The 12,978-nt window shown below is 41.6% G+C and overlaps 1 protein-coding gene across 1 annotated transcript in view; it reads left to right on the top strand.

Moving 5' to 3' along the window:
• The first annotated feature begins 548 nt into the window (after nt 1–548).
• LOC121183643 (zinc finger protein GLIS1) overlaps nt 549–12,978 on the top strand; it is a 68,266-nt gene continuing 55,836 nt past the window's right edge. Inside the window, exon 1 of the mRNA XM_041040802.1 lies at nt 549–828. Within this exon, the coding sequence (XP_040896736.1) occupies nt 549–828 (280 nt within the window). The remainder of the gene's footprint in view (nt 829–12,978) is intronic.

Raw genomic sequence — 12,978 nt, 5'->3', positions numbered from 1 at the left:
ATCTCGCAATCTTTAACATCCAAGCTCAGATTTACTACAACATAGCCGGATTTGATCCAGACCTTATCCTCCCACAGAAACACGGACACAGTCTTCATTGGTGCTCCTGAATCCTGCAGGGCAGTGGAGCTATCGGGTGTCAATCTCAGAAAGAGGGAGAGTGAGACACACATGGGATGCTGATGACTGATCCTCACTGAGAGGATGCTATCGATCAGGCTTGCAAATGCTTTCCCCTCCAGTTTGATAAACATGCTGATGTGCGCAATTGGACTCTTTCTGCTCCTTATAGGTTTATCGGACAAGGTAGGTGTTACCAAAAATCCCTGAAGTTTAATCGTTTTGATTCTTCCTGTTTAAGTGAATGCATGTGTACACAGTCTGAGGCACCAGCTTGAGGTGGAGAAACAAACCGGCGCTCTCGGCGTTGTTTACACAGCTTGCAGTCATTTAATTTTTTTGTTTGGTTTTTATTTTTTACTTTCATTTTCATTTGCGCAGGTGATGTGAGCAGCGGCTGTACACTGCATGGGAAAGCCGAGGCATCAATGCAGAACTCCTCAGCGCTGTTCGGGATGGTCAGCCACTGTCAGACCCCAACTTTCACGGACTTCACCGGCGTGGCGCTCTCCGTGTACGGCAACAAGGCGGACATCTGCGCGCGGCGAGCCGGGAACGGCGGTTTTGGATCTCAGATTTGCCGGAGCCCCCATGACACCCCAACTCACATGAACTGCGCCAGCCCGAAGCGACTCAGCGCGCCCGAGCAAAAAGCGCATCCGTCAGCCAAAACTCCGCGTACGTGCTTCTCTCTCCCACCCATGCAAGGTAGGCCCTGTACTTCCTAATGTGAGTCTTTCATTGATGCTGCTGAGTTGACTGGAGGTCGATCAAGTGATTGGCCCGATGAGTGATATCTGGACATGGTGGCTAAGTTATAATAACATTTAATGAAGTAATTTAATCGCCCTCATTAAAACAAACTGTGAAGATAAAAATAACAGACTCAGTCAAAGAGCATCTGTCTCGGGTTTAAGGTTATTTGAGACTGATAAAAAGCCATCATCTGAAGTAATGCTTCTTCCATATGGCTCGTCTGGCGCATCCTTTGACACAGCTGCAGCATGTGTTTGCGTTGAGAGCCCTGTTTGCAGTTGTGGATCAGGTCTGTTAATTAAACCCAGAACTCACTTGGCTCCTCGGCCCACTTCATAAATAACACCATCAAAGTGTCTATTGCACACGAAGGCCACGTGAAGAGAGGTGATGTGCAGCATGTGGAATAACTGCCAAGCAAGCGTGCGTTTCCTATGGATGTTAACGAGGCATGGCAACATAGAGTTCATGGGAGAATTAGAGTTAGAGATGTTGACTCATTTAGCTGAATGTGGGAAAACTGTGGCAACTTCCAGCTTCAGTCAGTTTGATGAATGAATGAATTGAGAAATATTGTTCTCTAATTTTGCTAAAAAAAAATACTGAAGTTGAATTTTAAGTCCATGTTCTTGCTTGTTTTTAAATCTTTAATGCCTTTAAATTAAATAAAAACAAACTCTGATATGAGCTCATGGGTGAAGGGCGAAAACTTTAAAACAACAATTACATAGCTGAAATGAGCACTCTCATACAAGATAGCATCCAGAGTGGAAACTGGGCTTTCAGTCTCTGTAGAAGCCTGTTCCATCCTGTTTAGACAGAGTGTTGTTGTGAGAGGGCGGGGGTAATTACAGCCCCATCCTAAATTATGATTAGACGGAACAGACTTTTATATTAGCAATCATCCTTGCAGCAAGAAGAGGATCAACGGATTTGATTATTGTTTCTTCTTGCTAAACGCAAACCATATGTCTGCTGAATGTGTCTCAGCATTTATGAGTTCTCTTGGAGCACAGTTGTGCCCTCAGCTCTCCATCCCCAGCATCCCCGTTCAGCAGAATGAATCGCCTCATTGTCTTATGCAGCGCTTTTGAACTTTCGCTTCCCGTAAATTGTGGGAAATGCAAGATGGTGTGTTGTGTGTTTGTGGATTATATTGTGAGGATTAACGCCGAGGCAGGCGCACAGACGCGTACACGATGTCCGTTGGACTGCGCTCTGACTCGGCGAGGCAGACGAGTGATATTTTAATTATTTCAATATCTTGTGGGTTTCGTGAATTAAAATAGTTTTCAGTCCTTTCTGGAGAGCAAAAAACAACAACATAAGCCAACAACTGTTTCCTGAAACACATGTTGATTCAGCCACACATCAAAAATGTGTTTCATGATTTGGCATTAATTCATTTTCTCGATTTTCAAAATGTTTTTATTTTATTTTATTTTTTTTATTTCTTGTATTCTTAATGCTGCTGTCTCTATCCTATATGAGCATATGCTATATTCCATTCCATATTATAGTCTCTTACGGTGAGCATGGAGTATGAAAGTGATCTCAGTACTCATCAGTCTTTTTGTATCATGCCTCATTTCAGGCTGATCATATTACACACTCCCATTGGGGACAGAGCTGCATTCTTAAGCATTACTTTAGATTTATACAGAGCAGAATCTCTGAACAAACACAGACTGTAATGTTTATCCTGATGGAAGTGAGACAGCAGGGAGAAGAACTTACCTCAGACGGGAGATTTCTGACCCCTAACATGGACCCCGTGATTGCAAAACATGAACGATTACTCAGTGATAAAAATGATAAAATAAAGTGCACTGGTGATGTTTCATCTAATCCTCAGTCTTGGATTTAGTTATTTATTTTTTTTAAAGAAGCTGTGCTTTGCTGGTTTTCTAATTACTCCCTAAAATGTAAATCCCTGCTGTTATTTAAAAAATAAAAAAATAAAGGAAATAATTTAATAAGTGGGTTTACAAGGTGAGTGAGAGACAGATTTAGGACAGTAAGTGACAAAGCAGCAGGTAACCTGAATGCAAAAATAACTCAAACAAAAACAACATTTATTCAAAAACTCTTTGCCGTTTCAATGCAGCCTCCCCGTTGCTGTACCACTGCATTTTAAAAACCGTTCCCAGCTTGATTTCAAGGAAAATTGATTTTTTTTTTCTTTCTTTTCTTTTTGCATCAAACTGAATTAGGCACAAATCACTGCGTCACACCTGGTGCCCAGGTTTGGAAACCATGTGTATTGCTCTGTGTGAGTGGAACAGCGGTTGATCATCCTAAAACACTGTGAGTCTATAAATGTGCTATAAATATCAGTGCCCACCAGTAAAGAAAATATTTAGCTTGCAAAGAAAAACACTTGACCGCTCTTGAAAAAGAATATCAGGTTTGAATGAAGTGTGTACTCTAGCATCATTTGATACCTTACTAAAGTTTCTCCTGGCCGGGACGATGCTGCCCGAGACTCTGTGAGCTTGTTTGAGGCAAATGTTTGAGTTAGAGGAGCGTGCTGGAGCCTCACACTCCCTCTCACAGATTAATGCAGAGGTCTGTCTGTTGATTCAGTCTCTAAAGGGATGAGCAGGCCAGTGGACTTTTGGATTTGATCATTGTCTTACTCACAACATCCTGTGGCATGTCTTTTATAAGTCTTCATATACAGTTTGTTTTTATTTTCTTTTTTTTTGTACATGCAGCATGCACACCTGTTTGCAAGTAAACCCTCCTGCAACCACTTCTAATACATGCAGACACCGCGCCAGCATATGCTCAACACACACTATGACACACATACCACACACTGACATACTCACACACATATAGTCCACATCCACTTTTTTTGTGGTGAAGCTGCACTGGCACCAATGTTGAATTCCCTCAAACTGACTTAGTTTCCTATGTTTTCCGCAGCAGTGTTTTGCAGAAGTCAGACTGCAGGGTGATAATCTGACTGTTATGGGAAACAACCGACCATTACAGCTCACTTTGAGCCTCTGCTGTGTCAAACACTTAATGACAGCTTTCCAGTCGCCTGTGAATAGTTCTGGTTGTGAGCGCACAGAGGAACTCACTTAATGCTTTTGCTAAAGTCAGTTACTCTAATCAAACTATGTGGTTTGTTGATTATTATCTTCTATAGAAAAAAAGAGTGAGCGGTTACCATTTATTTTGTATGCAAGATGGAGGAAAAGCTGCATGGGATCTCTTCACAAAAAATTCTGATATGCTAAATGTTCTAAATGTTTTGAAAATATACATATTACTCTCATCATCAACATCTCATTAAAGTCACCAAAAATATGGTGCTCAACCTAACCAGCAAGGGAACTGGTGTTTGCATTTTAAATATCAGTGTGTTCCAGTGCCTTCTCTGGATAGTTTCCTCTAAATAAATCTTAAGATTTGTGTCACGTAAAATGTTTATACAGCTATAATTCTGGGGAAATGTTTGCTTCAGCTGCTTCATGGGGTTTTGAATTTCTTAAATTGCCTTGGACTTCAGGCTTATAATTGGTTTAAGTTTGGCTTTGCTGAATGCACAGATCATATTGTTCATTCGTCTTGGATTTCAGTAACTTTTTTGGTTTTGACGTGTATCATTGTGACATTATTATACCAATTTTCTTGAATCGAGGGTGTGACAGTGCTCTTTGTGAATAAAAGATTTAAGAGTTTCTTTAGTGGTGGCTAAACGGTTTAGTGGTTTTGCTTCATATCTTTGAAAAGACCAACAAGATGGTAGAAGATCCTAAATCTTTAGAAAATGCGTCCCTAATGGATAGATTGATCACCAGAGGGATCACCAGATGATTGAGCAGGTGACTCAGTGCAAATATTTTGCTGTGGCTTTTGACCACAGTTTAAAATAAGGGTGCCACGTTCAAATTTTTATGATCTTGAATCAGTCAGCTTTTAAACTTCCTATGCAGATTAAGGCTGTGTGGAATAAATAAGAGCATTATAATAATCACAATCTTCTACAGGGCCACTACTCAATCAGTAATTTGCTCTGGTGTCATCATCTGGTTTGGCAGTCTCACTGTGAAATTAAAAATTCAAGTCCAGAGTCTGAGGAGATGAGCAGGGAAAATTAAAGGTCTTTTGCCTCCAAAAGTTTTACAAGAAATATTTGAAGAAGAAACTGTTAAGCAAGCGAACATAGCTGACCCTAATCGTGTCCTTTATAAAGCAAGGTTTAGCTTTACACCAAGCATAAATTTTCTTAAGCGCAACAGTAAAAAGGGGGTTTCATACTGTATCCAACTGAGATGTTGAACTGGCTCAGAGTGTTGTTTCTGCTTTTTTATTGTGGAAGTAGAGATGTAACATGCACTAGGCTGTGTGTGTGATGCCCAAACCAAATATTTTCTCCTTTATTAAAAATTTTAATGATTGTATTTTTAATTTTACTCTACCAAAGCTGAAAATCATCATATGTAGTCAAGTCCTCAGATACGCAAATGACCAAAAATGTTGATTTTTGTGCCTCTCTCAAATTTACATTTGTCCATAAAAATGTTGATTATTACAATATAATCATTATTTTCTTATTCCAAAACAAATATAAACACATTTTTTTTCTCTGAATTGTCAGTAAGACATTGAATCTCTGGCACCTCTGTGGATCTGTTCTCTGCTGAAAAGAGAATAAGTTAACTGGAGTACCAAAATTTCCATTTTCTTTTAAACACAGTTGAAGTTTTGCTGAGGCTATCAACATCACTGTCGCTCAATATGCCAAAAGGTTGTAGCAGCTAGTCCAGGTTATGGCAGCTCTCCCTCCCAGATGTTGTGAAAGACCCATCAAGCCTCAGAGAAAACATTTTCCTGTCACTGCAGCTAAAAGAGATTTGACCTTTTATTGAACTTGTGGTTCACTTAGTTTCACTGCGGAGGCTGACCAAGAACATTTTTGTTTTTTTTAACCAGATAATGGAATGATTTTTGGTATTACTTGTCAATTTGTACCCAGCTGTATTTTACATGGAATGTGTCAACGGGAATCTATGAACAAACAGCCAGACATCCTCTCTTCCTGCGTCTGAGCCTCTAAATCGTGTGGACCTACGCATGTGGACATGTTTATTCATATCACCGTAGTACAGTAATAGCAAGCATTCTTTTCACAAGGTTTCTCACCAGTCAGTACATTCCCGTGAGCCAAAGAGAGAGCCTCAGCCCACGTCTTTTGCGCCTCGCATGAGCTCAGCAGTGAGTTATGGGCAAATGTGAGGGTGCTGCCTGGGAAGGGTGTTGCAGGGTGTAATGTTTGCAGCATGTTCCATTGATTCATAAAGCCGAGGCCCCGGTGATGATTCTGCAGCGGTATTCCAGTAAACCTCTGTCTGGCTGAGAAGTTGAGGATTGAATGCTGGGTAATGGAATGAGAGGGCTTCCTGAGTCACAGCCACTAGAGAAGGAGAGTGAGAGAACACCCCTGGTCTGGCATCTGCTTGGCTGAATCACCTCGATCAAACTTGGCCAGGAATACACATGACGTGTGTGGAAACAGGAGATAAGTGGCAGAGGAAGAGACGAGTGTTGCATCAGCTTGACTGTTTTTGGATTCAAAGAGAGTGAAAGAGATTTATGGGAGGTTCAGACGGTTTCTGCTCGAGTATCTTCTGAAGCAGTCCTCTGAAATTGCAATAATGAACATGAAACTTGCACTTGTAGCCCCTCCGCTGTCCTTTTCCTTCTCCATGGTCGGTGTCAGTCGGGTCAAATGTTCTCATTCTTATGTGACCAGTGTGGTATGACTATGGCATCTCGCTGTAACCAAAGGCATTCTGACTTTCATACTGCCAATGAAATCCAAACAGTCACAAAGCAAAAATATGATCTGGTTTGAGTAAGTGTCGAAATATCTCCGGAATACCAGAAAAAATGTGCTCTGCGCCTCAGTTTAATCAAGAAAAAGCTGCAGAGTTGGCTCAGATGTGTCATCATAAAAATATATTTTTAGAAGCAAACCTTGCCTTGAGAAGTACTTTAAGGGTTTCACACACCATGCTTTCACTGATGAGGAGATTAAGCTGCCAGGTCTTGTGAATTGGACCAGATTTGTTTTACCTTATAACTATTTGTAGCAAGTATAAAGAGACTTCTCTTTTTGCCTGGACAGGCATGCCACAGCTGACCGCACGTCTATAGTGTCTGTATTACTCATGCATTTTCAGACAGCAGCGACTCCTCTCGCAGACCTCTCCGTGTATGACTTAGCACACGGGTGGGTTTTTGATTTACATCTCAGCTGTGCCACTTGCTGTTCTTGGCTCGACGCTGCTGTGTTTCATCAAAGAAAAATCCGCTCCTCTCTGACTGTGGCAGTTAAGACGGCCGTCCGCCGCTGCGCTGCCTCTGCCAGAGCGGGGCTGAGAGCTGATGGGGCCCTCACAGCTGTCAGCTGGAGAGAGAGACAGAAAGAGGGAGAGAGAGACAGAGAGAGAGAGAGAGAGAGAGAGAGAGAGAGATGTGGCTATGAGGATTAGGGCTTCGCTGACCCCCATAAACAAGCATCAAGAACACAGATTGTGTGAGTGTGAAAGGGCAGTTTTGGTCATCAATCATCAGGAGGCTGCTGTTTCAGCTTTTCCACAGGAGAGTATGGCACTATCAGCACTTTATCTCATTTTAGCTGTGATCAAACTGTGAGCAAAACTCAGAACACGTAATAGTTGCTAAGTGTGCATCAGAGCTTTGTAAGCAGATCACCACTCAAAACTGCTACAGCTGCAGCTTTAAATGCTCAAGCTGAACTTAAATAGTGTCTGAAATGGCCCTTTTTTTTTTTTACAAGGCTGGTCATGTTGGAGATTAATCAGCCAGCCAGTCAAACATTGGCTTCAACCGAGTGGTCAAAAACAAATGGGCAAACATGATGCGAGTCGAGGCTGTTTTAATGCCTTCATTAGAGCGGAGGAGAAAGCAGCCAAAAAGATTGAGTTTTATCCTCTCTCTTGTTCTCTCTCCGTTTCTGCCAGGAAGCTTCCATGGGGCAGTGCCCAGTCAGCTCCCCGCACCATTGGCTGGCGCTGCCCCAGAGGACTATGAAAGACATTATAAAGTCTAATAGTGCAGTTTATATACTTTATTAGTGCTCGTTAATAGAAGCCCTGCGTTCTGGAAGAATTACTTATTCTCTAGTCATGTGCAATGCAATCCAGCCCCTGTGCTGTATTAACTTGCTTACCAGGACTAATAAGTACACAAAGGAACGATAGAATGAAGGTTGCTTAGAGAAAAAACATGTTAGTCTTGCCTGTCTGCGAACGATGTGGGCTGACATCAATCACAAAGCCTGAGCGTGACAACTTGCACTTCTGTACTCTGCTGATTTGGCCTCAGATTTTCATATGTGCATTATGTCTTGGCAGATACAGATCTGTACGCATTATTGTCCTGGATAGAGAGCCAAGTTTCATCACACAATATCTACTGAATTATTCTTTCGAGGCGATATTTTAAAGCACTGGCAAGCAGATCTTTGGGTCAAAATTTATTATAGCTCATGTATGGCTTGAAGTCAAGACCTCTAAAGTTTCATCAGTGCAGAGATTGATATCATCCTGTTCATCCAGTGTCAGCACACAGGCAGCGCTGAGGCACAGGTGGACTGGTGTTTTGTCAAAATGTTTCTTTTCTTTTTTTTTTTTTTTTTTTAAGTAGCAAATCTGGACAGCACAATGCTGCATGATGGGAGGAAGTGGAGGATTTTGGGAAAGTGATGCTGGTGCCCTGTTCCAGTTAATGTGTGTAACTCTAAGTTGCAGGGAGCTGGGACCTTTGCCAGGCCGGCTCTGGATGTTAATAAAGTTTAGAGGCTCCATGCCAGCGCTGTGATCTGTAATGCTCGGGGTTATTTTTACAGACTTTTTACAGACAATTATATTTGAAAGGGAAGGCTGTTTTTCAGTGGGCTAATATCAGAGCAAGGAGATGGTGTATGTGATAAGAAGATGCAATTTCCCATGATGGAGTGCGTGGATTTTTTTTCATTGTGTGGGAATATCTTGTGTAGGAGAACTCTATGTAGCACTGAAACAGCAAACAAGACAATAATATGTAGATTATTTTTACTAAAGGGTTCTTAAAGGTGAGTGTGTTTCCCAAACACGCTCAGCTTCAATATAGCCACACACCTGGACACGTGGTAGTTGTCTGACTATAACCACATACAGATTGGTGCCTGAGGGGTGTTTTTAATTTCAACATTTTTAAATGGGGAGTGTGAGCATTTTTGATTCATATTCATTTTCCTTTTTTGTTTTCTCCGCTAATCTAAGAATTATATATTTATTGTTTTTGTTTAATGGTTTTTGACACACCGTTTGCCAAACAGCGAGTTGAAGGAACCTAAGATGTCTTTGGCTTGTAGCTGCTGTACTGATGTCGCTGTCTACTAGAAATGTCGGCTTGATTTCACCCTCTGGAATCGCAAACTGCATCTCTCAGATGAGCTCTTTGCTCTGTCCAGAAGTCTCCTCTGGAAACAGTAGAGACATCTGTTATCTTCTGGCTTCTGTTGGATCTGTCTGATTTACATTCTCTGCATCAAATTGCATTTGAAAGAAAGCTGCGCAGTTTTCATTCTGTTGGCAGTCTTTTCCTGTAATCCTAAAGGAGAAAATAATTCGGCTGGAAGCAGTTTTGTTGAAGACAATCAGTTCTGTTCTTCTTTGATTTACTGTTGCCAAGATTAAGTATAGTACCCCTTTTCTCCATTTGAACTGAGGTTCATAGGGGCTGTGCAATAAGTGTGTTAAATGGATCCATATTACTCTGAGTAATAGCCTCAGTATGCACTCTTCATTAACATGCTTAACATTCCCCCCAAGACCCAGAAGTCGGCTTCTATAATACACTGCTTAACACAAACATCATGTTGGACACTCTGGATCTCTTATGGGGCTCATTGTTGGCAGTTTTAGTAGTGAGCAGATTTGGACAGTGTGTATGTGTGTGGGTGAGTGTGTGTGTGTGTGTGTTTGGGTCAAAGTGGAGGACGTGATGGACAAGTTCATCAACTCTGACCATGAAAACCTTGAAAAGTTAATAAAAGATACACTTTATCCAGCTAATTAGAGCAGAGGTTCAACAGAAAATCTCCAGTGAAGAGGTTAATACATTGGAGTGCAAAATGTTATTGTTTTTAGCTTCTTTTTTTTTTTTTTGGCTGATGAAATCTGTTGCAACACTAGTCAGCCACTTGTTGCATGTTTTCAAAAGTGACCACGCAACAAGAAATCTCAACACTTGGCAAAATAAATGCTGAGCCACTGATATTTGTCAACAACCGTATTAGGCACCAAAGAGACATCATGCTCAGTTAATGCTCTGGGACAGTTTAGGATGTGAAATCTCTGTGTGTTTGTGAATCAGTGCATTTGTACACTGTATGTGATTAGGTATGTGTGTGTGTTTGTGGGTGGATGCATGCAGATGTCGGTTTTTATCAATAAATGAAATGTAGGCCTTGGAACACCACCCGCTGGAGCTTCCAAAGCTTGATTTCTTTTATATTTAACAATCATGGCAGCGGTGGGTGGGGTATGTTAAAAATGGAAGTGGAAAGACCAGGGCTTAATGGGAACCAGCGTGTAGCTGTCCTAGCTGCCTTGACGTTTATAGCCTTTTCCCCCGTCTCAGCGTTCAACCTTTACGACGGAGCCAAAACCCATCAAGAGGGGCTTCACTCACCTTAAAACTGATACGCTGAGGTTCTTGGATCCTCACGGACAGGACACATGGGTTCACACAGCTTCAATAACCAATAAACCTTCCCGTAGCAGGAAATGTGTCTTATATATCACCCGGAGGTTTTGACAAGAATATTTAGGATGAGTACCTGGCTTTCTCCCCAGTCCTCACTGAAGCTGAGTCACAGATTTAGTGGACTGGTAGAGGGAGTGAGCAAAGGAGAGGAGAGCTTGGTTTCTCTTCTCTCCTTTTTGTGTTTATCTAACTTTTGCCCTTAAAAAGTCAGCTCACAGCACATGTTGACTAATACCGATAAAAAGACTAATCAGGCACTTTCAGCTCGTATCGACAGTGATCTAATAGGCATGTGTTTGAAAGTTGAAATGAATTAGGCAGCGTCAGAGCCATGACAGCCAGGTGCTGAGCACTTGGCCCAGTGGACCAGAGCCTCAGCCAATTGGAAAATGCTTTGCAGAATTTATCTGCATCCTTCTCCCTTGACAAATTATTTTATTGTTCCCACACAGTTGGTTTTCATTTAGTCTTTTGGCTAATGATAGGCTGAGAGCATGTGGGCTATTGTTATTCCTTTATTGAGCATAGATACTCAGACTGGAAGTGTTCACATCTGATAGAACACCCCCATTTAACACAAACTAACCAAAACATAACACACAGAAGGTATACGAATGTACACAGAGAAGGAAACTTTAATATATAGTGTAAGAAGGACAATCTTCATATACTTGTGCTTAAGGACAATCTGTATATGCTGTAAGTTCCTCTGTGGCATGACCTTGGTGACTGTCTGTCAAACTGGGTAAAGCTGCTTCCTGAAGGAGCAACTTCTGTACAACATCCCCTCAGCGAACTCCAAACCCCGCTCCAAAACCTTTAATCACATTATTCAGTGTGTCTCATGTACCGGGACTTGTAGATATGCTGTGTGAGAGCTGCAGATGGGAGAGAGATAGGGCGAAACTCGCCTCCGAGTCCGAGCTCTGCACTCTGCCTGACCTGAGCTCAGTGCATCAGGACTAGGCCGCTAATCTTTTACAAATGCTGGGAGTCTCCATGACCGGGCCCTCGCTGAGATGGCTTAGTCAAAACAGCCCTGCTGCTCCTGAACACAACCTCGGCCTCTAGCTTAATTCAAACGCTGATTAACTAACAAATACCTGCTGCTTGTTCCACAGCATTACACAGCCTTGTGCTCTCTGCAGCGCTCCATGGAGTTTGACAGTGTGCTTGCTGTCCTGTAGAGAAACACACTGGCCTACTGTGTTACAGACTTTTCAGGGTTTCTTGGTAAAATGATACACTCACTTGTTAAGCGAGCAGAAGCATAGAAATACTGCGCTGAATGACGAGTTTTATTGTATAATCTCTCATTATAGGTTTCAGTGGAAGTGCTTTGTTATCTGAGCTGGAAAAGAACTACATAAATAAAGGTTTAGCAATGTCACAGTGTATTGTGGGAACCTGTGGTAATGTCCATAATGGGATACAAACAAAATAAAAAAAAAAAAAAGATTGTACGACAACTTGACATGTTTTCTTTAACTATCAAACATTAGTTTACATTTACTGGGAAAAATAAATCACCAAAAATCAGCAAGTAACAATTCACACAGGCAACCATAAACCAAACAGCCAAGATTTTGTCTGTCAGGCTTGAACTGAATGAGTTTATGATTGAGATGTTAACTGGTTTGGTAATAAAGCTGCATCATCACAGTGTCTCCTGCCAACTAACGTGACGGGCAAAAGCAAAACAAATATTTTCAGCAGACGATACAGGTAGCAGTGATGAAGCATGGGCTTTTTGTCTAGTTTCAGATTTAATTTCTGTCCTTTTCTTAATCAGCTCCAACCCCTCTCAATTCCCATTTTTCTGAAAAAGTCCTTTGGTTTTACTGCCAGACACATTCCTATTCTACTTTATCACAACCGCACCGTCAGCTCTAATCTGACATAACTCTGCTTCATCTTCTGATGCACTGTCGCTGCTTATGTGAGCCCAGCCACATTTTCTGACCACTTTCAGCTTCAAACAAACACTGTTAAGTTCAGGCCTCTTGCCAGGCTCAGGCAGCTCAGGCACAGAGTCAGGCTTTTTTACATGGAACCGTTAGCATGCCTGACATGTTGAACTTGTTGAATTAAACATCACTACTTGTGTTGTAACTCGTTGTCTTTGAGAAATGTCTCAGTGCTTCAAGCATGCTTTAAGTATCTAAAATGACACTGTTGCAGAACATGTTGTGAAATTCAAAGACGTACGCATGGTTTCAGCAGTTCCTGCAAGTGATGAATAATTCAAGTTTATTTCTGAGTCACTTTTATGCATCTGTGGTGCTTTGTCATGGAATTCATATCTGA

The sequence above is a fragment of the Toxotes jaculatrix genome, chromosome 6, assembly GCF_017976425.1.
Source record: "Toxotes jaculatrix isolate fToxJac2 chromosome 6, fToxJac2.pri, whole genome shotgun sequence".
NCBI classification, from domain to species: Eukaryota; Metazoa; Chordata; class Actinopteri; family Toxotidae; genus Toxotes; species Toxotes jaculatrix.
The sequence above is the reverse complement of the archived record's forward strand: the minus strand, read 5'-3'. Positions and strand labels throughout refer to the sequence as shown.